The sequence below is a fragment of the Drosophila subobscura genome, chromosome J (assembly GCF_008121235.1).
Source record: "Drosophila subobscura isolate 14011-0131.10 chromosome J, UCBerk_Dsub_1.0, whole genome shotgun sequence".
NCBI lineage: Eukaryota > Metazoa > Arthropoda > Insecta > Diptera > Drosophilidae > Drosophila > Drosophila subobscura.
Window position 1 is genome coordinate 4,559,312 of NC_048532.1, and position 24,275 is coordinate 4,583,586.

The window sequence follows — 24,275 nt, forward strand, 5'->3', positions numbered from 1 at the left end:
TCCCGTTTGGGCCTGTTTTGCACACAGTTTCCCTTTTAATTTTACATTATCTGCCTCACACACACACACACACTCCAACACACAGGCACATAGTCATACCTTGACATGTTTCCCGCTTATCTAGAAAAAAGGGAAAGAGCAGAGGGAGACAGAAACTGACGGAAATTAAAAATACGCGCTGCAATGTTGCAAAAGAGAGAAGCGACACGACGTTATCAAAATCTGCGTGTGCGTGGGCGTGTGTTCCTGGGGGAAGAGGAAGAGGAAAAGGGAGAGGGAGAGGCGATGGATGCAGAGGGGTCGGTCTCCTCTGCTCAGGTTCAGGTTACCAAGGGTCGTTGGGGGTAATTATGCAAAAAGGGAAGGCGCATAAATTTGCAATATTCTTAGGAGCTGTTCTGCTCTCAAATGCCAACGCGACGTTTAAACTGCTCACAACTTTTTTTATTGGTGTATGAGTGGTGCCATCTCCCTCGCAACTCCCTCTCTACCACTCTTTCAGCTCTGTCCTTTTCACTCTGCACAAAAGCGCAAAAGAAGTAGAACAAGAAATGTCGCCTTGAAGGAACCGAAGCTCCCAGTCAAAGGTACAACAGTTTTCTCATTTAGTTTGTAGGTCCTAAAAGGTATGCTATTTATGCATATTATTCTGGTAATATCCAAACCTGAATGATGGGAATACAACTGTTTTATTTATGCGTTTTACTTATTTCTTTTTCGGATACCAAAACCCCAATTAAATCTGCTTTAACTTCTTTCGATAGAGTATTCCCTGGGGGTATCCTTTCCCAGCGAAGGACATTTTCGCTTCTTTTTAAGTTGCATGCCACGTTGGCTGGGTGCTGTTGTAGTCGTCCTGCAGTTGCCACTGCCCCGTTTTCCCTCCCCTTGTCGTTGTCAACGCACACGTTTTTTTAATTGCTGAAATTTTATCACACCTTCATGGTTCGCAGGACTCGTAAATTGTAATCCTTGCGCGGCTCGCAACTCGCAACTCGCGTCTCGACTCTACTTCTGCTTGAGCAGCAGCAGCACCAAGACAGGACGTACGGCTCCTTGGCCCTGGTTTGCCCTTTTGCGATGTTGTCATTAACGTCGCTGGCTCTTAAGCATTTAATAGCCTTGTCAAGACTTTAATGCCTTTTAGCCTGAGCTCCTCTTCTAATATGTGGGTGTGTGCTGTGCGGTGCGGAGCGGTTTGTGGCAGCGGGTGGGGGGGAAATCAATAAAAGCTGCGCACAAATTAAGCACCTTTAGAGCTGTTTTTCTCTCCTTTTGCAGTTGGTTTACTTTGCCCGCAACGGGAATTTAATAGGATTATGCAGCGCACTAAGGAAAACGCCGCGAGGCAGAACGAGGCAAACTTATGCAAAGCTCTATCCTCTCCCTGCCCACCCCTCTGCTTTTACCACTGTAACTGCACTTAAGAGCAAATGGGAACCAATTCAAGTAAGAACGAAAGAACGAACCCTTCCACCATGCATGAGCCTAATTGTTCTGATTTTCGCTTGATGGCAACTTTTCACACCCACTCCACGCCCCAAGTTTTGTTATGCCAAAAACAAACTTTGGCAATTTATGATAATTCAACGTCAGCTGGGACAGTTCAGTGAAGTACATCGGTTGATGTGGGAATGGCAGTGGGAGTGCCAGTGGGAGTGGGAGTGGGTGCAGAGGTAGTCAACGAACCATCATCAACAAACTCAACTCTACTGCCACTCTGCTCAAGTCATCTGAGCTGAGCTGAACTGAACTGACAGCTGGCTAGCAAGAGGCTGGCTGGGATGGCTGGCTGGCTCAAGTGAAAAGCCTTAAAATATGCTCGGAGCACACATTAAACTTATTACCAACCCCCAGCCACAACAGACCCAAAACCTCCTCCTGTCCTGCCTTGTTCTGCCCTCACTAATGCCTAGCATCGTGTACAGATTTACTTTGCAGAGCAAACGGTACAGCAAAAGGGTTGGTTGCCCGCCCGACACCCCGCCACCCCTGCATCGCTCTCTAACATATCAAACAAATATCAAAATGTTGGCTCTCCTATCTCCTGGCTCTGTTCTAAGTACGACTACGAGTTCTGGAGAGTTGACTAAAAAGTTGTGGACCACTCCGGCAGGTTTGTATGATTTTGATGGAATGAGGTCTGGGGACCACAGCAGAAAGGAAACACTTTTTAAGAAAATGTTGCAACTAAATGATGGAAAACGCTGGTGACAAAAGGTGCCGTGTCTGCTTCCTCCTTTTTCCAAACTCAAATTTAGTTTTCTCTTCAAAACAGACTGTGGAAACCACCCTCGTGGGCACACGCCCCCTGCCCAATGCCAAGTGTCTTAGTCATCTATTGCCATTTGCCAGTGCCAAAATTGTATGCAGCAGTATCTCCTCGCTCCTCCTGCGCCTGCCCCTGCCCAGTCCTGTTAAGTTGGTGGCATTGTAAATTGTTTTCCTGTGCACTGCTTGTCCTTCCTTTCCTGCTCCCATTTCCCGGCCCCGCCTTTACCGACAGCCTGCACTTGATGTATGCTACAGGAGCTTCTTCTTCGGAGCCTTCCTCCCCACACCCGCAAGGCTTCTTTGGAGCCTGTTCCCCATACAGACCCCTTGTGCCCCGTTTTGGCTTAGGAATTGATGGCGTCGCCGTTTGATGCCTTATGTACATTTGATTACGTATACGCTATGTTGCCTGCCTATTTGCCTGCAGGAGTGCACAAGAACATCCTCTATAAGCATCTCTATGTGTGTCTCTGTATCTGTCAGCGCCAAAAAGAGAGCGCGCCCCTGGGCAAAGTCATCAAGAGCCAGGACTCCAGAATCATCCTCAGACACATCCCTCCCCCTATCTTAATGCTCGATGCCAATCCAAAAACCAAAGCCCTGGCCCTCTGTCTATTAGGTTGGATGATATAGCATTGGTAGGGGACTTCAGTTAGCTTAAATTACCGCTGCGAGCAAGTATATCAATTAATATAGTTACGAGTTCGAAGGGAGAGGAAGAGAGAGAGAGAGATAGAATGTGTGGGCGATGATTGCTAGGGCTGGAGATCAAAATCTCGCAGCCAATCGCAGGGAAATTAAATCGCCTGAAGTTCCTTTTGAGACACCACAACCCATCTGTCTAGCCTGTTCGGCTGTTCGCCTGTCCGCCTGTCCGCCGCCTGTCTCTCTGTCCATCATTCACTTCAACTTCAACTCATCTTAAACAGCTCCTGTGTGTTTACCTAACCCTAGACTTTGGCCATCTTCGACTTGTATCTATCTACAGAAGCATCCTCGTACATGCTAGTAGTATGCTATGCAGACACTGCAAATTGCCAGTTAATATTTTATGAAATCAAACAGCCACAAATTGTGCAATGCCATGCAACACGGCTTGGACTGCACCAGTCATTGGCATAGTTTTGGGTGAGAGAATTCTTCATTCACTGCCCCTTGCCAAACTAACAAAAACTAAAACCAATCCATTCAATCCTCTCTCACTCTTTGTTCAGGCTGATAAAAGGCATTTTATTAAAATTGAAATTGCCCAACGGAGTTTTGGCTCTTATTTTAGATTAAATATCAATCACTTTGTCTTGCTCCAGGCAGTGCGGTGAGTGGCTGAGTGACAGGGACAGGGAGAGGGGCAAAGTGAATGAATGACAGCAATTGAAACAAGTTAAATGCTCTTCAATGGTCATATTACATTATCATTTCCAATGATTATTGCCCAACTAAGGCTGCGTATGACGGCATTAAATGTCTATAAATTAGTCGCTGCCATTTGTCAGTCTCTTTGCTGCCCGGCTCTTCCTGCTCGCCATTCTCTTTATAACGGGCAAATGCATTGATGCATTAAGCAGCACTCGACGATAGCCACACACACAAAAAGCGGCATATTAAAATGATTAAAAACGGAATGGAGTGTGAATGGGTTTGGGAATGGGAATGGGTTTGGGATGCTATAGCATCGGATTGAATGTTGAGTGTTGCGTTGTGTGGGGTGGTGCGGAGAATGAATGGATCAGCGGCGAGAGGAATGGAATGCAGTTGCAAACAATCAAAATCATAGTAGATCCACAACGCAACACGCGACACACAGCACACAAAAACTGACATCCGGATTAATGGCAGCAATACAGTGGAGACACGCATAGGAAGGCAATCTAAATAACGCAATGTGTGAAATGTGAGGTTATCTACGATTAAAGTGAGGTTAAAATAAAGGTTACTTGAGGTTATATTGAGTTTATTAAAACTTAAAAGATGCTGCTAAGGTACAATTAAAGGTTGCCATCGTTAAAAGCTCAAACGGCTTTGGTTATATCGAATTTCTTTCGCGGAGAGTTAAAGTTAAATAATGATCCAATTAAGCAGGTTCAGATATAATTAAAGAGATTGGCTGGCACTTTGGATTAAATTACTGAAATAATTTCTAAAAACAAAGCGAGCTTTTATTGCATTTTAGGATTCTGGAAAGGAAAGATAATTGCATTGTTTTCTCAACCCCCTAATTGGACAGCAGCATCAGCAGCCATCAAAGAGATACTTTCATTTCAAAGTCAACGCGTATTTAATGTTTCATACTCTGAGACCCTGCACCCTCTCTTGCGCAATCTCTGCCACTTACACCCGAGGGAGGGACTTGATTTTCCCCATTTGCATTAAACAATTTCTGGTAACTCCGAGGTCGACTGCTCAACAAGGGGGAAGAACGCCAAAGAAGAGTTAGAGAGACAGGAACGAGACGAGGAATGGGGAATGGGGACTGAGGGACTGGTGGGTAAGCAACCCTTTTAACTAGTTCGCTCAATTAATGTCATGTACACAGCCCACTTAGCCAGTCCCCACTGTGATGCTGCGCTGATGTGCTGCTGCAGCGTCATCATCAATGTGACATACATATCAAAAAGGCAAATTCAATTAACAAACTTTGCACGTCACTCAAAATTAACTCTAGGGCGTTCAGCCAGACACTTCTCCCTTATGGACCGACCCTTTATCCTCTTCAACCCTTCAGCGATGACAAATACCACAAAAAAATACACTCTTATACATACATACATATACACCATAAAAAATATATAAAACAAATTATGAAAAGAAACAAAAAGAATCAAAGAGAGAGAGAGAGAGAGAGAGAGAGAGATAGAGCTGCAAAGAGAGCGCGGGAATAAGGAAGCGACAATTTTTATATGATAATTTCAATTGTCCAACGAGTGTGCCGCCCAAACGCTGTTGGGTCTCGCTCTGGCCCCGCCCACTCGGATGCGAGGATGATGACGACGGCACTCTGCTTCTGAAACTGCCTCTGAAACCGGGTGGTATGGGGGCGTTGTCGGGGGATGCCCAACGCATTATATAGTAATGCGTTTTTATAGTAAAATGAAATTATAATAAAAAAAAGAGAGACGAAAAATTGTATTTGTCATATTGTTAAGCTGACGTGTGTCAGTTTTTGTTTTTGCCTTTGCCTTGGCTTTGGCTTTGGGTGCGGGTAGACGCTGACGCCCCTTTTTTGATACAGCGGCTGAAGCTGATGATACCGTGGAGAAAGCTAAGAAGTTAAGGCTATCTACGACTGGCCGCAACTCCTGTCTTCATGAGAGCGTATGAGCTGTAAATGAAATCTCTAGAGTATGTAGGTGAATATTGTTCAATTTTCATCAAACTCCAAGCTGTTTTAATCTTCATTTGAGTCATTTTCTTCAACCGTTACTGGGTATTTTTGTGGCCTACCCATCAACTCTCCCACTGGGGCACCCATTCCCATTCAGTTTGTACATTGAAACCACTTTTTAAATGCGATCCGTAACGGCTGCCAACGAAATCTGTTGAATGTATCTCCCAGACACACACTGACGCAAGCCCGAAAAACTAAAAGCAAATTCAAATAAATTTCCAATCCCCCTGTGCATTTTTAGCTCTTCAGAGCCTGTTTTGGTGGGTGGGTTACGTATACGATACGGATGGGATGGGACTGACAGTCTACGTGTCGTTTAGCATAAAAGGGAAGGAGGTGTGTGGTCCTGAGAGGGCACGGGGTAAAGGACGGTCGGTCTGCCCTTAAGGGCTGCATTTATGACACTCCATTTGTCAAGCGAGATGAGCGACTGGTGAATGAAACGGAATGGAAACGGAATGGAAACGGAAACGAAATCGAATGAAATGAAAGTGCGTGAAACCAAGAGCAGGAATTGAGGGATTGGCATCGAGATGTGTATTCTGGGTGTCCTGCCCGTGTCCTGGCTGTACGTTTTCCTGACACTGCGAATTCAATTGCGTTTTGGTTTCGGTTTTCCAATCTCTTCCACCTCCCAGCTTCAGCTTCAGCTCTAAGTCAGCTCCAGATCCAACTCTCTCTCTCCCTCTCACTGTCTCTCTGACAGGGACTCTGACTCGTTCGGTTTTGATAGAGAGGAGTGTGTTTTGTTCGTGGAAAATTTTTGCATTTTGCCGCTGACTTGAAATCGCCTGACATTGACGTTTATTAAGCGTTTTTGACACTTTGTGCCACCCGAGAGCTATCTCCAGAGCAAATGTACTTCCACTCTGGCATCGCATCGCATCGCATCGCATCCCTCAATGAGGCATCTACAGTCTGCCCCTGCCTCTTGGCCTGCCCTCTTCTGACTGCCGCTCCTCACCACTTAACCACTCAATGTCAGTGGCAGATTTGAGGATTGCAGGCGACATTTCGGATTACCCTCCCCCTCGCAAAATATTCGGGTATTTAATATTTGTGCAAAAATTTTATTTTAATGAGCAAATGTTGGAAAATTTTCCCGCATCTTTTGCGTGGCAGCTGCTCCTTTTTGTTGGTGTTGTCTGTGACTTTATTTGGGAGTTTGATAAACTGTCAGTACGTCATGGGGAATATTTTTGGGTCGCTTACCAAGGGCAAAAGGTTTTTTGCACCCCACAAAAATATTCTCCACCATCGTTATGGCCAACCTTGTCGCCTGTTCTGTATACTCTCTCTATCTCTGGATGAAAAAATTGCTCATTTCCCTAAGAGGCACGTCGACAAAATCCTTTCCCTAATTACTTGTCCACTTTTGTGCTCCTTTTTCTGTCCAATTTAGCCACGCAGCTCCCTTCCTTCCTTCCTGCGTTCCTTGAGTATCCCTTTGCCGGCTTCCTTCCGCTTTTTGTCTATTATTAAGGCCATAAATCCATGATCGCTTTGATATGAGGAGGTCTGCTCATCTCCTTATTCCCGCTCCGTCTCAGCCTGCGCCCCCTCCTCCACCCCTGTATCTGTAGCTGCCTGTGTTCCATTTTTATTTCTGCCCCAAAACGTGCAGCTGCCGTAAGAGCCCTTCGGCCTGTTTCCAATTTCAGAGGAAAAATTCACCAACACCAAGGATGGAATGGGGTTGAGTGGGGGGCATGGGGTTCGGGGAAGATAAAAAATGTAAATATCATTGTTTGCGTCATAGTCCAGGGGAGAGTTTTCCTCGGGTGGGGGGTAAGTGTCGGGGAGGTCGATGGGCGGTTGGTGGCAGCGGCAGCCAAAAGGCGAAGGATGGAAAAAAAGGTTAACAACGACATTGGCATTGTTTTCACTGTCAGAGACGGGGAAAACACGTTTCTCTGTTGCTTTCCTGGACTGACGCTCCTCCTCCAGGGCTTGCCCTGTTTCCCTCTCTGATTTTTGACAAGTTTGCAAAAGGTTTTCTCCCCCTCTTAGAGCCCCATCGTTGCGAACACTCCCCCAGGGGAATGAACACCTTATCACCAACTTATTGCATCCGCCGGCTACAATTTCAAGAGTCTCGGCCTTGTTTATGCCGGTGTGTGTGTGTGTGTGTATTGCAAAGCACTTTTCCCCCCAAGGACCCCCACTGAAACGCACATATACAGTCGAAGGCAGAGAGAATTTCCCACCCATCTACTTTGTGTTGTTGGTGTTCTTGTGCCTGGCGGCGGCTACGTAAAACGTTTTAATTACATTTGTATGTTAAAACTTCAATTGAGGCAAGCACATCGCCGCCTAACGCCCCAAACTGCCCCCAACCACCTGGCAGCACCCTCTCCCCACTCCACAAAACAGTTTCGTTGCCTCAAACGCTTTTGAACTTTAAACAGGGGTTGTGTGTTGTGTGCGTGTGTGTGTAAGGGTGTTTATGTGGGTGTGTCTGAGTGGACGATTAGGATATAACTAGATTCCATTTGCAAAGCGAGTTTTTCGTTTTTTTGATGAAGGTAAATGGCAATCTAGACGCAGTTTTTTCTATAAGAGGTAGCAAAGGGTATGCAAAGATTTATGCCGAGGTGGAGGCAAGTTTGCTCTTCTCTGCAAATATTTGTAGCGTCTCCATGTGGACTGTTCTAACACTTCTTTCTCTTGTTTCTTAGGGTGAATTACCAGTCGACCACTCCCTTTTGGTGAACAGTTTTTTGTGTTGTTGTAGCCTAACCCCCAATTTAATTTAACTAAACTGTCAAATCAAAAGCTCAAGCTAAACACAAACACACACAAAAAGCGAAAGATATACAGAGAAGTCGAGAAAAAGAGGAAATAGAGGAGGCAGAGAGAGAGAGAGAGAGAGAGAGAGAATTAACCAAGCGCTTAAAGTCAGTCGTCGAGGGAATAGGGGGAATAGGAATGGGCTTCTCCTTAGTCGTAGGAGCCGCAGGAGCCCCCAAGGAGAGAGAAAAAGCCCAGCCGTCGAGCCAGGAGGCAGAAGTGGAAAAGGAAGGAAAGCTGTCAACCTAAGCGGCTAACACTTGTGTGTGTCAATTTTATTTGATGAAAATACAAACACAAACACACGCACATACACACACATACAAAGATAGAGGAGGGTTGGTGGGGGCATAGATAGAGGATGGAAGATGGCTTGTTGCTATTTGTCGAGCGTTCTGATTACTCTATAAGGCCAGGCTGGGGCGACACCACATCAGCACAGCACCAGAGCAAACCCGTGACAGCTGCCGTCGTCCTCATGAGGTCCCCTTTTAGGGCCAAGTGTTATCGGTACACAAATAAAAAAATACATTCGACAGAAGGGAGCGGAGGCATGGCTTTTGCTCTGTGTTTGCTTTAGGGATAATTTTCCACCCATCCCCTGTACACATGTGGCACAACCCGCTGCCTCCACTTCAACGCAGGAGCATTGTCCCAGAGCAATTCCCCAATCTTAATTCACTCAAATTCGATTATTGCTCCGTGCACTTTCTTGGCTCTGAGGTTAAAATAAACTTTCCAGCCACAGCCACAGCCAGAACCAGAATCAGAGCCAGAGAGCCAAGAAGTCATTTATTTGTACGTTTAAATGGCAAGAGCAACAGCTCAAAGGAACTCTCGAATGGAATCGACAACAAGGGCAACAATAAAAGCTAAGGCAATAGCTAGAGAAAAGAAGAGAAGGGAACTGTTTGGGGAATCGAATTGGAGCTGGGAAGCAGAAGAATTTCTACAAGGAATGACTTTCGATGGGTAGATAAACCCATAGATGATATGGCTAAAGCGACTCAGAGAGCACCATTCAATGAGTAACTCAGGGGTTACTCCATAGAATCACGTGAGGGATACTCTTCCCTGGGTTCAACGAATCAGCGTTTTGCTCTGCCTGACTACACTTTCAATATCTGGCTTCCAATTACATTCCTTCTTCTTTTCGTGTTGTTTTCGTTGTTGTTGCCCCCTTGCCACACCCCGGAATTATTGTTATTTATCAGCAATTATTTAGGCACATCTGCTATCTGCTGGGAAACACACTCCAGAGACACGCGTGTGCCCAGGCCCCCCGCCGACAATTTCACACACTCTCCACCAATTACTTTACCTGCCCCAGCCTCAGCCACAGCTATAGTCACAGCCACAACTCGGCAACAGGACGCAGGACCCCCTCAATGCTAGATTAACTCAATTGGCTTGAACGCGGAAGTATAGAGAACATCCCCCCAAGTATCCACCCCGCCAAAAGGGGAAGTTGTATCTTTTTATTTTGAATTTTACTTTTGTGCATTTGTACCTTTCAGGATGACTCGCCACGCCACCCAGGGACTGACTCGGGCTGGGACTCGGGCTCTCTGTTGTTTCTGTTCACTTGCCACCCAAAAAATGGCTGAATGTTTTGGTGTTCACCTTGCCACATGCCACAGACACAGACACACACAGGCACAGACAATCGCAATCACAATCACAGAGCGAGACACGCACTCACCCACTCAGTTGCCTGCGGAGAGCAATAAAATAAAAATTGAAAACACAAAGGATTTATAGCTTCAATAGGTTTTCAAGGAGCCCTCTCAAAGCTCAGTACAATTGCTACGAGGGCTACAGCAGACCGACCGACCGACCACCAGTGCTGAGCGGAGCAGAGCTCCTCTCCGCTTACACAGGCCGAATCATATCGAATTTGGGGCGAGAAATAAACCAGAGAGTCGACTGGGTCGGTACCCTACCATTAATAGCCTGGAACACCTTATGGATTAGAACAGAAATGTGTGTGACTGTGCGGTGCATTTTCTTACAGAATTCTTCTCAGTGTATGATCGTCTGCCCGCTGTGTTTGCTCTTTCCTACTGTGCCTCGGTCACCGTTACTTTACTGCTTAATTGTTTGTTATTGTATTTCGCCAAATGATTTGCGGTAAATTATGTTGTTCTTAGGAGAGTTCGCAGTTAGAGAGAGACTCGTTGGTAAGTAAGTATTGCAGAGTGCGAGCGAGAGGCAGATGTCTGGCAAAGAATTATAGAAAACCTTTTGGGATGGCACTCTCTTTGCCCTAGTGCATGGACCCTCTTGAGCACCCCTTGCTAGTGCAGGGTATATCGAGAGATATATATATAAAAGGGAGATATATTTTAGCAGCCATTTCATTGTTTATGTGCCTGGGTGTGTCTGTCTCTGTCTCTCTGTGTGTGTTTCTCTCATTCTCTCAATTCTCATTCTCATTCTGTCTCTGTGGGCATATGGCGCCCACAGATTTAACTTCTCTGAATATTTTTCCACTTCCTGATGCCCCCCGCTCAACCCACCAACCTTCAGCTCCACCCCCCGCTTACCACCTTTATATGTTTTACCTTTTTCGCCCAATTTTTACATTGATTGAAGTATTTTCCGTTTTGCCGGCTCTCAAACGCCCTGCGGCCATGTGGCTTACGGATTTGGCTTTGTCTACCTTTTAGACACATGCAAAACAATACCCTCCTCTCGGCTGTGGGTTCTCTGGGGCTATGCTATGCAGAACTTTCATCCTTCAGAGAAGGTGTAAATAAATATCCTGGGAATTCGTCTCAGGCCGAAAACAAAGCACAGCATAGACAGCCCAAAGAAAACTTTTTGTTTTCTGCTCCTTTGGCGACTTTAATGAGACGGAAGCTGCTTTGCTTTTCCATCACCAAAATGGGAGATATGTACATACATATGTACCTATGTATATACTATATAGTACATACACATATAAAGAAAAGCTGCTTTGAAGGATTCTTCGCTCCGGCTTCTTGTTGTCCCTATTTTTGGGGATTTTTCTTTTGAGCTGATTTCGTGAGGTTTGCTTTTCCCCTCTCCCCTCTCCCTCACCCAATTCCTCAAGAACAATATAAAAAGTTGAAGCTGTTGGTGAAATAAAAATGAAATTACTTAAAATTTGTCACAATAAGCTGGGGCCGAGCAAAGAACACGGACAGGACACTGAGGCTGTTGACTCCCTTTTCTAGCCACGATTTGTGCCATTTTTGGCTTTTCGTCTTCCCTTGGTCGCTTTTTTTTTGTTGTTCAGATTTTTCTGTTTTTGTATTATTAAAATTGTTTCAAATTGCGGGGGACGAACCTCTAATGGCGCAACAACAACAACAAAACACTCTAATGGAGCATATTGTGCGTTTGGTTTTTCATTTTTATTGCGAATTTAGGCATCATTAGTTACGGTTTTTTAATAAAAGACCAAAAGGCAGTCGCCGTTCCCAGTCGCCGGTCCCGAAGCCAAGTTTGATTTGTGTGCATTTTGACCGCCTTAAGTGCGCCTTTGGGTGCCATTGTCTCCCATCCTTCTGCCAGCTGCCAGCCGGTCCTCTCTCTCCCGCTGGAAGATGTGGTCAAGCTTTGTTTGACTTGAAGTGCCTTCGGAGGCGGCCAACTTTGACAGAAAAGTTGAAGTTTGAAAAATAAAAAGTTTCTCTGGACATTTGTTCGGAACAAATGGACAAATGTATTAGCCCAAGATGTTGGGTACCGTCCCCAAATGGGTTCAAGTGCCTGAATTATTGAAAAGATCCCCGCATCTGGCTCTCATCTATAGGCCATGCCCCATCCTTGAGTACAGTTTTCTAATTAATTTCCCATATCGAATAACTCAAATTCCTTTCTTTTAATCGAGTCTCGTCCCACGTCCCCTCCGCCATAAATGCCATTATCCGGCGTACATCAGAAATACTTATGCAAATAACTCAGGAGCTTTAAGAGGGTCGGCGTAGTCGGATGCCAGACTCCTCCCAGCTTCCAATCTCCAATCCCAGCTTAGGTCTCGGGCCTCGGGCCTCGGATCTCGGGCCGGGCCTGCACTTGTCTTGGCCGCGCAGTCTGCCGCACTTTAACACCTACCTAAGCAGGAAAGGCATAAAAACTACCGACTGATGACTGGCCCCAGTCGAGCAGTGCCCCGTGTGTCCCTGCCCCATGCTGGACAATCATTTTTCATGCTAAGCTCCAACGTCAGCCATTTGGTTTATGGCCTTAATCCTTTTCTACATAAATGAGGCCCGTACCACAGTTCCAGTTCCACTCGCAGACCCACTCCCCAGTCTCGGAGTCTCGCAGCCCAACCCAGCTCAGCAAATGCCACGCATTTCATCATTAGTCAGCGGACGTTAATGCCCAGTTCCAGTTCTCTTCCAGCTACTGGGTACGTGAGAGCGAGAGAGGGATTTATGAACGGGGGGAGAGAGAATGCCATGGTATGGTATGGCATGGGGCTCATATTGAAGCATGCAGCAGCCGCAGCGGCAACCTACGCATTTACATCCGAGTGTATTTATATATAGAGAGAATATACTTATATAAATATGTATGTACATATATACGTGAGTGTGTGCACTGCCCCATGGCATAATCAAGAGGCCGAAGCGTTGACTAAGTACCCAGGAAATGCCAAGGTTGTTGCACTCCTCGCCTCGCTTAGGAAAATCGCATCGCCCAACTCCCGGCCACTGGCACTCGCACTGGCACTGGCACTGGCTCGGGCACCACTCTACGGGACCAGCGTCCAGTGGCTTTTAATTAACAAGCAGCTCAGGGGCTGGGGAACCGCATCCTCATCCTCACAGGCCGCCTCATAATCGTTCTCTCCATCATCATCATCATCATCGTCGTCGTTGCTTCTATTTTGAAATCAATTCCATGCAGTTTTTAATATATGTAGTATATCCATAGACACACACACACTCTATCCCGGGCATATATGAGTCTTCCCTTTCCCTTACATTTCTTGAATATGATGTCATGCTGTGAGTGCTCTTTCCCTCCCCCAGATATCCCACAGATACACGACATGCCACAGCAGGCTTCTCTTTAGCGCTTAATTAATGATGAATATAAAAATTGCCGCCACGTATAGAAAAGAAACACACAGAGAGAGGGGGAGAAAGAAATACATACATATGTAGATACATATAGAGAAATAGTGATGGAAAAGAGAGAGGTAGAGAGTCGCAGCGAGATAGAGTTTCATTTGCCATTCGCCGCCAATTTCGATGTCAATTCTGCTGCGGATCCTCCGACCAGAGCAACAGGAGGCGCAGCAGAAAGAGGAGGCGCAGGCCTTTCAAAAAATCTTTGCATAAATATGCTTTCACGCAACTCCGTTTGGCTTTGTTCCCCCCAACAGAGACACAGGTAGAGGTGGGGAAGAGCTCCGTTGGTTCCGTTAGAGTCAAAGAAATAGACAGAGGTCCCAAAGTGTGTTTTGTGTGTGTGTGTGTGCAGATATCAGATGCGAATGCAAACACACAGCTTAAGATGCAGATGCAAATACGGCAAAAGGTTACAAAGTTGTTTGTTTTTTTTTTTGGGGAGAGTTTAAAAGTGCTAGAAATATTTGGCCTTACATCTTCTCTCTCACATTTAAACAGTCAGATGCGCCTCTTTAGGCATTTCTCTAGATGGGTTTTGTTTTCTGGCATCTTTATCTAAGGCTTTAAAGAGGAAAATCACAAGTCAGATACAGAATGAGAAGGGTTTTGAGGGGATCAGGTGCTGATCTTTCAGCACCTCTATATCCAGTATTGTTTATCAGTAGCTCACATCTCAGATACCTTTTTCTTTTTGTGGCAGAACTAGAATTTCCCGCTTTTTCAGTGCAGCACACATCCGTATCGCTTGCAGCATCTCAATCTGCTTGTTTTGCATTGACCAAGTCATCACCTGTGGCTCGGTGCGATTTCTTGTGCCTCGTACAATCAAAAAGTGATTAGCAAGGCACTCAACAACATCGGCATCAACATCAGAAACAGCTAAAGGAACAGCAACAGCAAACAGCGACAACTACAACAATTGGGAATGTCATGGTGCAAGGCCTGGGAAGAAAGAGTCGCCAAGCGATGCGAAGAGATCGCAAAAGGCAATGCTTAACATACAAACACACTTAACGTGTAAACATGGCCAAAAGAGCGTTGACCATATTCGGGGTGCAGCAGCTCTTCTTACGCACAGCACAGCACAACAGCAACAGCAACCACAGTCAGAGGCAACACGAACAGGTAGTACGTACAAACCAGCAACAACGGCAACGAGGCAAACGGGACACGCTAATATGACTGGAAGATGCTGCTGCTGCGGCTGCTGCTGGTGCCTCTGGGAGAACCGGTCGGAACTGGTTCTACTCCCCGCCCTACCCCACTCTCGTATCACTGTATATTCGCCTGCTGACATTATCAACATAATCAACAGGCAACACCCCTCTCGGCCTGGGCTGGCCTGGCTTGGCTTGGCCCAAAACCCCCCTTTCTAAGTCTTTTCAACGCTCATAAATTGCGAGGAGAAGACACACCAGTAAATATTTTGCAAACGCAATGAAAATTGTGCCTGGGCCATGGCCATGGCATGCCGTAGGAAATTATGAGGTGCGGAACGGGAGGGTTGTGGTGGGAGGGGGAGAGTGTGCTGCAGAGTGTTCTGGCCGAGAAAAAAAAATCGTTCGCATATGGGCAACGGTACTTTCTGCAATTATCCGTTGTCTTGGCCAACATCGTTGTCTCCGTCGTCGTCTTCGTCGTCGCTGGCTGTTGTCGAAGATGCGGTGCCTGCTAAAGCAAATATGCGGCGCACTTGGCATTGTCCCGCCGAACCACAGTGAGGAGAGCCACACAACGCACTAATAGCCCCCCCGAGAGAAAGACAGAGAGAAGCAGGCACAGAGAGAGGGAGGCAGAGGGGCAGAGGGGCAGAGAGAAGCGCAGTCAAGTGGTTGTGCTTGGAAAGTCTTGGGGCCATCGCCATCCCAACCACTGGCGGCTGTTTTGCGGTTTTTGAGGTTTGCGTTATGTGTAATAGATTATCCAAAATGCTTAGCAGAGGATGGGACGGGGATCCCAACCGACTAACCGACCCCAGCAGAAGACACGACAAGAACAGGGAGCAGGGAAAAGAGCCGTGAGCGGCAAAGGGGCCAAAGTAGGCCTCAGAACGGGCTAAAGGCATCTCCAACAACGGCTTATGTCACATGAATGTAATGAAATTAAATTTCTCTCTCGTACACACACACACATAAGGACCGGGTCTGACCAAGAGGAGGCAGGCCCGGCTTTGGCTCTGGCTTTGGCTTTGGCTTTGGCTCTGGCCAGACTGCAGTTTTGATATGTGCGATAATTTTAAAAGTCAACCAAGCTGCCAGCTCTTTGGGCAGCCAAGACAGCCGAGGCAGAGCCTCTTCTTGGGCATCCGTAATCTACGCAACATTCTGCAATCAAGTGTGCATATTTACTTCCTGTAATTGAGCATTTATGGCTTTTATGGCCTAACGGATTTGTCCAAAGAAGACTCTGGCTTGGTTCTCGGCTCTCTGTTTTCGGTCCTTGGGCCCCAACTCCTCCTACTCCTCATAATTGTTACGGCTTTGGCTTTAAAACAGACTGACAGACCCATAAGAGCAAGGGGGGCCAAGTGGAGACACAGAAGGTTGCGGCAAGTCGTGGGGCTCAAGTCTTCTCAAGTGCGCCCATGTCTATTGATTATAAAGTTTATGCATAAATTGTAAATTGATTTGGCAGTTAATTGATTTGCCAGTGTCTGCGCCTCCTCTCCCACTGCATATCTCTATGTGTTTAAGCCGAAAACTGATGAGTAATGACTTTGATATTGGCCAAAAGTTAACATAAATCTATACATTCTGAGCCATACAACTCGATTCGATTGGATAAGTACTTTTGGGGAAGAGGCAGAGACGGCACAGGCACATCCTGAGAAAGTTTCTATCATGCATAGTTGATGGCATTCGAAATGTGTCGAGTCCATTGGGGCATAGAGGAAGGGGAATGGCTGACGACGAAAGTTCGTGCAATTATGGATGGGGTAATGATAAATGAGTTATGGAATCTCGATTGGTTAGATAGTACTTGGAGTTATGCAAATGGATGGTTACTTTTGATGGAAGTAAATGGGAAATACTCCCGAGAGACACAAGTGCATCTAAGCGATTTTATGGTTGATGTCAGCAATTGATTGTGCCTAATGTCTCTTATGGAATGAAGATGGTCAGCTCTACTCCTGCTTAATGTCTGCCTCAGTATTTTCCCCATTCAAATCATATTTATTAGTCTGCACAAATTTCAGATCTAATGCAAAACCTCTCGACTCTCTCCACGACCAATTAAAGCAATTTGGCTGGGCCAACGCCAACCCCCAATACTCTCCGCAGACCGCCTAAATATCAGAAAATTGAATAACAAAATATTTGTGCGTCCACAAAAAAATATTTAACTATTATTTATTTGCTTTTGTGCTCTCGAAGCGCGAGCAGACCAAAAAGCTGGAGGCAGTATAACTCTCATCTATGTACATAATTTGCCAGCATATATACATATGTATATACATATGTATGTACCGTTGTACATATATTTATTTATGATTTATGAAGTGAGTGTGTGAATGTTTGTGTCAGTGTGCGTTGCCCACCCCCGTACCAGCTCGTGTGATATGCGTGTCCACAACTACACAAAAAAAAGAAGAGAAATAGTGCTTTCTGGAACAATACTCGTTGAGAATGAGAACCCAAATGGATGAATGGCCATTCGAGTGGAGGCCAGAGAATGCTCAGCACGCGAATCGCTTCAGCCATGGATACCCCCGCACTCGAACGCCCATAGAAACTCACTCACTCACGCACCCATAGACTAGCTGCGAGTATCCCGAGCGACAAAGAAGAAGAACAAATTGGATAATGTCTATAAAAACTAATTGAATTCTAAGCGCTGAGCACGCCACACAAAACAACACAACGCAACACAACACAGCGCCACAGCTGTGAGAAAGTAATGAAAGTACCCAGAACGGGAATACGTAGGAAAAAAGTAACCAAGAACTCTCGCGTCTGAAGTGATGACATGCAAGCTGCGGGATGGATAGATGGATCTAGGGTCTGGGTCTCACGGCGAGTGTGTGTGGGCAGCAGCAGCAGCAGCACTAGATAGAGATTGTTGTAAAAAAATAAAACAATTTCACACAACACACAAATTGTACAAAGAGAGGAGAATTACTCGAAAATGCTCACAAGATGTTCGCATGTCATGGCGGAAAACGAAACAAAAAGCTCATTACTCATATGCCAATCAAAAGAGGGCCACGGAGAGTGGTGTGGAGGGTGTGGGGTCGGACAAAACCGGACCCCAAAACAAGCCGCAGATCTCTTGCGAGTCCCCGACTGTACCAAACCGAACTGCCATAATTAATCATCGGCCGATAATTAACAGCACAGCCATAGCACAACGTGCTAATGCCAATGCCTAATGTATCTGCTGGATACTCCAATCCACTCTCCGCGTGGTGCGTATAAAAAGTGCGTACGCATGTTGGACTCTGGCTCCCCTGTTGGCACTGTGTGCAAGTTCAAAAGGTTGCCAAAACTGTTGTTTCATTTTCCAACCCTCCAAAAAACTTAAATGAGTTTGTAATGAAGTTTTTTTTCTCGCTCTTTTTTTGTGCATCGTAACCACTTGAAAGTGAGTCAGACAGATGGACACTAAACAGATACGAAGATAGCCCCTCAACCCAACCCAAGTCCCCTGTCTGCCTGCACCATAAGCAACCTTCAGTTTGAGTGATGTACTACGATGGACATCGACATCGACATCAGCATCGATGGATGGTCATTAGCAAAAGATGACGACGACGACTACGACGATGTTGATGTTGATGTGGATGGCGCTCTACGTGGATGTGTTGCTGCGTACTCGTAATTCTTCTATAATGGATCTGTTATCTCTGCGCTTAATGGGTTAGAGGTTTCTTTCTGTTTCTGTTTCTGTTTCTCTCTGTGGCTGTGTTGGGGTGCGGCTGGGCAGGGACGGGGAAGAGCTAGAGCTTTGCCTCCGAGTGACTGACAGACGCGAAGCATACTTAAAACTTGAAATTAAATAATTAGTCGCTGGCCAAGTTCGCTTTTCATTCGCTGCGAGTATGGGGCCAGTGTAACGACCTTTTAAGTACTTTTAAGATACTAATCGCTTCTTGGTTTTTCGTTGTTGGCTGCTCTCTAAACAGCTAATGGCTTGTTGTGGCTTGTTTGTTGTAGTTCTCAATTCCCCAGCAGCGAACGAGTGCAACAAAGTCGTCGCAAGCCACTTTGGATGCCACTAATTAACGTCAGAGAGGCAAAGAAGGCGCTTTTGGCTTTGGGGCCTTTCGGCCTTGGCCGAACAGCGCAGCGCATCGCAGCGCCATCTCGTTGAAACCATTTTCACAAAAACTTTTCTCAGATGCGTATTAATTAAAATTTTGATAAGGCCCCCGCCCCAAGGCTCCCGCGCGTAATAAAAGTTGAAAATAAATTACACGAAATTTGTATTTCTCTTTAGGTGTGGCATCATCATCATCATCGCCTGGTGGCGGCAGCGGCAGCGGCAACGGCAACGGCAAAAGGCTTATCACAAAAGTATCTACAAAATAATGGGCGACTAATAGGCCGAAACCCCATCCTCTTGTCTCCTTCCCTTCGTGTGTCTCTCTGATTATGTCAGCCTTTAAAGCGGATTCGCCGAGGCCATTTAGTAGCTTGTCGTCTTCTCCGCTGACTACTCTTCTCCCTGCATGCTCCCTGGCTGCTCCCTGTGGCTCTGTGGGAGTGAAAGTGTGCAAAGCTTTTGTGTTCGTGGGGAGTCTTCAGAACGGACTTATAGGGTTACACTTGTTGTCGCTCTGCGTCCGAGTCTGACTCCGGTCTGAGGCTGGTCAGCCTGACCAATAAAAAATGATAGTTCTGCTCTGGAAATCTGAGCCGTCAGCTTGGGGAGGGGGAATGTGCTGAGAGATGGAAAACCCCAGGAAAATTATTAACTGGTTGTCCCACTTGAGTGATGGCTGGTCGCGTGGGAGGCTCGGACTATCTGATGTATCTGTGGAATTTCTGTGAGATACATTTCTCGGCCTGCACTGCATAGCCACAGATGCAGATAGATTCTGTGGGTTCCAAAGGTGCTTCGGAAACAATTGTGCCATTTAGATGTACATCTGGATAATGTTTAGCTTTATTTTAAGAGCCTTCAACTTTCCCAATGATTAGTTGGCCAAAGCATTATGACAAGTCCCACACTTTCGGTGGCTTTCCCCAACTCTCCATGAAAAATACTCGAATGATAAACGGCTTGTCTACTCGGAGTCATAATATTCTTGGCTAAATGCAGAAACTATGCCAAGTATGCCAGTCAGCAGGGCACATGGCACATGGCACTTGCCAAAAAAGCAGCCAAAAAGCAGCCCAAAATTGAATGCGAAAATTCCCACACATTGTTCAATCTAATGAGAACTATGTCAATGTCTGCTTCTTCATCGTTTTATCGCTCCATCGTTTATCCCATTCCCATCCCCACATCCCACCCCTCCACCATCCTAATGTGAGGGTTGGGGTAGAAATACTTAAGCTTCGCCCTTGGGCTGACACTTGAGATAAAAAACTCTCGACAGAGCGAAGCCTCCGTGGCTGGGTTTTGGCCCCAGGCCGAGCTTTCTACAGAGTTCTTAAAGTCGATGGAACCGAATTCTGTGCACAGTCAATTCGTATTCTATGGTCAGTGTGTTTTTCCTCTGTGTGAGATGAATTTTAAATGAAAATTCCATAAACTCCAGACAATATTTCTTTGCCCCCCCCCACAATTGTATTCTGTTGTTTGACAATTTTAATAGCATTCCAAAAATTAGCCAATTAGCAGAAAAGCGAACAGCGGGACAGCTGCTGAAGTGGTGCTGTAGGGCTTCGATTGTCATAAATATTTCAAATATAACGCAAAAAAAAATATGAAATTATTGCACAATGAAAGGAGGGAAAAGAACGATAGTGAATGTGTGTGCGTGTGTGTGTGAGAGAGCATTAGATAATTAAGAAATATGTTACGATAAGCTCAAACAAAATAAAACACAAACACAAGAGCCCAAATAGTTCGCATGTGGCGTAGAATTCGACTAAAAGATACCTCTGAAGATGTTCTTCCTTCCTTCCAAGAATTATTCTTTCTATCAAAGAAAATAAATTAGAGACAAACTTGGGCTTTGCTTATTGGCTCTGATCATATATCGATTCATTATCTATAATGAATCCATCATTATCTATAATCTATCCAATCTTTAGGCTAATGGCACTGTTAGGGGGCCTAAATCCCCTTGTACATTCCAAATAAGGAGTATAATTACAAAAAGGGTACATCTTAGCCTGAGACGAGTGTAAACAATTGCGAGTGGTCCTTTGTCACTGCTTTTACACTTGTAGCACTTAATTAATATATTAAATCGGCATATCCGTTACAGTTCCAATTAACCTTTGAACCTCTTCACAAATCAGCGCCTACACAAAAAGTCAAGGCAGTGGGTTTGAGGGCTTTTGTTCCCACCCACTGAGAGGGCGGGTACCAAGGTGACAGTCACGAGTCCCATTATACGATATTGTATGTACAATTTGAGGCAGCTCCGCAATTACCAACGACACGTCAAGATGTGAAATTAACACCGTCACACAACCAGACAGTCAGACAGACAGACGGACGGGCTGGAAGTGTGGTTGGCAGACAAACAGACAGAAAGACAGAAAGAGGGGTCGTCGAGACAGTCAGACAGACATATTAATGTATCTGGATGGTATTTAACATTCAACAACAATAACAATCACTATGTGTGTGGGTGACATTTTCGTTGCCTGTCTCGAAAATCATTAAATCACACAACAACAACAATCGCCACCAAGGGGGAAAAAAAGCTGTCTCCTCCCTGTCTCTCTCACTGTTTGTGTCAGCCGCACAATTGGCCAACCAACCCCACGTGAGCCTGCCCCACGCATATCCTGTGAGGCCAAACAGGAAAGAGAGCAGAACAGAACAGGACAGAGAGCAGAGAAAAGAAAAGCGAAGAGCTACGCAACCACAGCACGCAATACTCGCATTTCATTAGACACTTTGCAGTGACGACTCCTATTACTCTTCCTGAATGGAGGGGGAATGTTGAATGGCCGCCGGGCCTCCCATGGGCCACAATTTTAGCCAAATGACGTCGTTTTTGGAGGACTTTCCCAAAGAAAAACGAAAAATTAGCGTTACATTTGGATAGCAGGGTCAAAGATGGGCATTCGGGTGGGGTGACGGTGACCCACAAAACAAAAACAAAAAACAATTGAAATGTTCTTTGACAAATAGAATGGGATCGGAGGGCGGTTAGGTAAATTAAAACGGGATAAAACGGGACAACTACTCGTAAATGGAATTGACATAGCGAAACCCCATCATTCACAGAGCGCAAATCAAGGTGACCCCGAAAGACAGTTCTGGGGGGAACTACTCGTACTCGAAGAACAGACGGCAGAAAAGGTCGACCAGCAGCTGGAAATCGAGGGTGGCGTGCGATTACTTATTCCCTAATTATACGTCGTTAACCAATAATACGAAAGGTTAAAGCAATTGGTGACCCCGATTATGCTAAACATAGCGACTAGAAACAGCAGGGACTGCGACTAAGGCATGCTAATCGACATAATTTGTTGGCCAATTCAGCAGTGAATACACTCACAAGCTCGTATGAGTATCCCTACCAGACAGACAGATAAAGTGCCATAATCGAGTGGCAGTTGCGAGAAGTTACTCCCCTCAAAAGCGGACCCAACTATTCCATTAGCTAACTAAAACAAAAAACTCGCTCTCAGTAGAAGTTCAAATAAAAAGTTTGCTGTTCCAACGCCGGACCACAAATGAGTTTGTCATTATTCAACCGCTGCCGTCGCGTTTTCTCCCCTGTCCCCCACTACTGTCCCTGGCAGACTGTCCAGCCTGTGTATACGTACATATATTTCGCGCACCTTTTTGTGTGACTTTTGTTTTTGCTACAAATTAATTACAATCCAAGTTGAGTGGCAAAATGTTTTTCTTGTGTATTTTTCATACAACATATTTATCAACCAGGCAGAGCCCTGGGAAGAAGACTTTTGCGGGAATAAATTGGATGATATTAGGGCGACAACTTTTCATTTAGTTGCCAGTGGATGGGTAAGGGGTTGGGTTGGGCAATGGGCAGCGGGACTGGGAGTTTTGACTCCAGGCTGGCGGCCTTAATTTCCGGCCACACGCATTGGGAAAATGAAAATGTTAGGCCGGGAATGAAAAATCGTTGGGCTCTCGAAACGCTACTGCTCTTTTTTTTTCGTTTGCCGTTCCTTTCGTATATTTTTCTTTATTTTATTTTGCGCTTCACTTACCTGAAAATAGGTTTGACCCTTGTCCACCCAGCCGATGGCCATATCGGCACCAGCCAGATTCCCATCGGGCGAGAACCCGAAGCCAACGTAGCCGAGTGTACGTGCTTGTATTTCGAATGTTATATCCTGATTAATGATTTGCCAGAGTATGCGAAAATCCTCATTCAAATCGATGGCATGATCCCAAATGGGTGTTGCCCCACCGCTGTTGGGTCCAGATGCTGCCGCTGTTTTGTTGCTGCCGCTGCCGCTGCCACTGCTGCGTCCGGCTGCCCGGGCTCCATTGAGCAGCACCAGAAGGAGCAGCAACAACGTGTGGCAGGATATAAAACATGTGATTAACGATGACCGCCTTGAACTTGAATGTGTTGCTGCTGCCGCCTGGGATGACGAGGAGGAGGAAGAGGAGGAGGGTCTTCTGCGCGTTGCTGCCACAGAACTATGGCCGTGTGCCTTTCTGCTTTGTGCCATTTTGTGCTGCTTGAACTGTAGCAAATAGTTGTGATTACTTTTCTTGTTCCACGTTGACATTTATTGCTCTCTCTCTCAAAATCACTCGCTCCGCTCTGTTCGGTAATTACGCAACTGTTTTCAGCCTTTTGTGAGCGCTTTCTTAGACTGGTTTTGTGCTGTTCGTGCTGTCTGCTGCTTGTGCTGTCTGCTGCTTTCTTTGGTGTTATCACAGTTACGATTATTTATTTAAGCAATTTTACTTTCGTTCGTTTGGTGCTGCTTCCTGTTTCCGATCTGCTGCTGCTGCTGCTGGCCGCTCATTAGTTTCGCTTGTCACACAAACAAAGCCCAAGCAAAGCTCCGCTCCTCTTCTGGCGGATGCAATCTGAAAAGGGAAGAAAGGAAAGAAAAAATGTTATATAATTGCTATAATTTGTTGTCGGCTATATAATAGTTGAAAGAACTCGATGGCTTCCCGTCTCCTACTGCCAATGCGACTGCCACTGCCACTGCCAGTGCCTTCTTTCGTGTTGCAATGTTTAAACGCATATAATTACATAAATTATGAACCGGTATCTATGAGATACACATCCCCACAACAGCAGACAACAGCACAACAGACTGACGGACTGACGGACATTATAGTTGACGTCTCTCATGTCTATCTTGAAGTTCAATTTTCTTGCTGTGGCTGCTTGTCGGAGAGTTCGTCAACATTTTCTTCGAAGCGTTAATTAGCCTGGTCACGCAGTTTTCCACAGAATGTACACTGGATGGTAGGAAGACCAAATTGCGGTGCCTCGAGTGAGCAGAAAAATTAAAGTCAGGAAGATGGCGAATGTCAGACACTTACATTCAAGGAAATAACTATCCAAGCCCAACACCATTTTCACAAGCCGAAGTGGAGAGGGATTTTTAAATAGTTTACTGTATTGAAACTCTGAAGGATTCGTT

General features: G+C 45.7%; 1 protein-coding gene across 1 annotated transcript in view; it reads right to left on the reverse strand.

The window, feature by feature from the left end:
• Positions 1-24,275, reverse strand: part of LOC117893456 (MOXD1 homolog 2) — a 116,923-nt gene that overhangs the window by 40,806 nt on the left and 51,842 nt on the right. The window contains exon 2 of the mRNA XM_034800076.1: positions 22,869-23,706. Coding sequence (XP_034655967.1) covers positions 22,869-23,399 — 531 coding nt within the window. The 5' untranslated portion in view covers positions 23,400-23,706. The remainder of the gene's footprint in view (positions 1-22,868; positions 23,707-24,275) is intronic.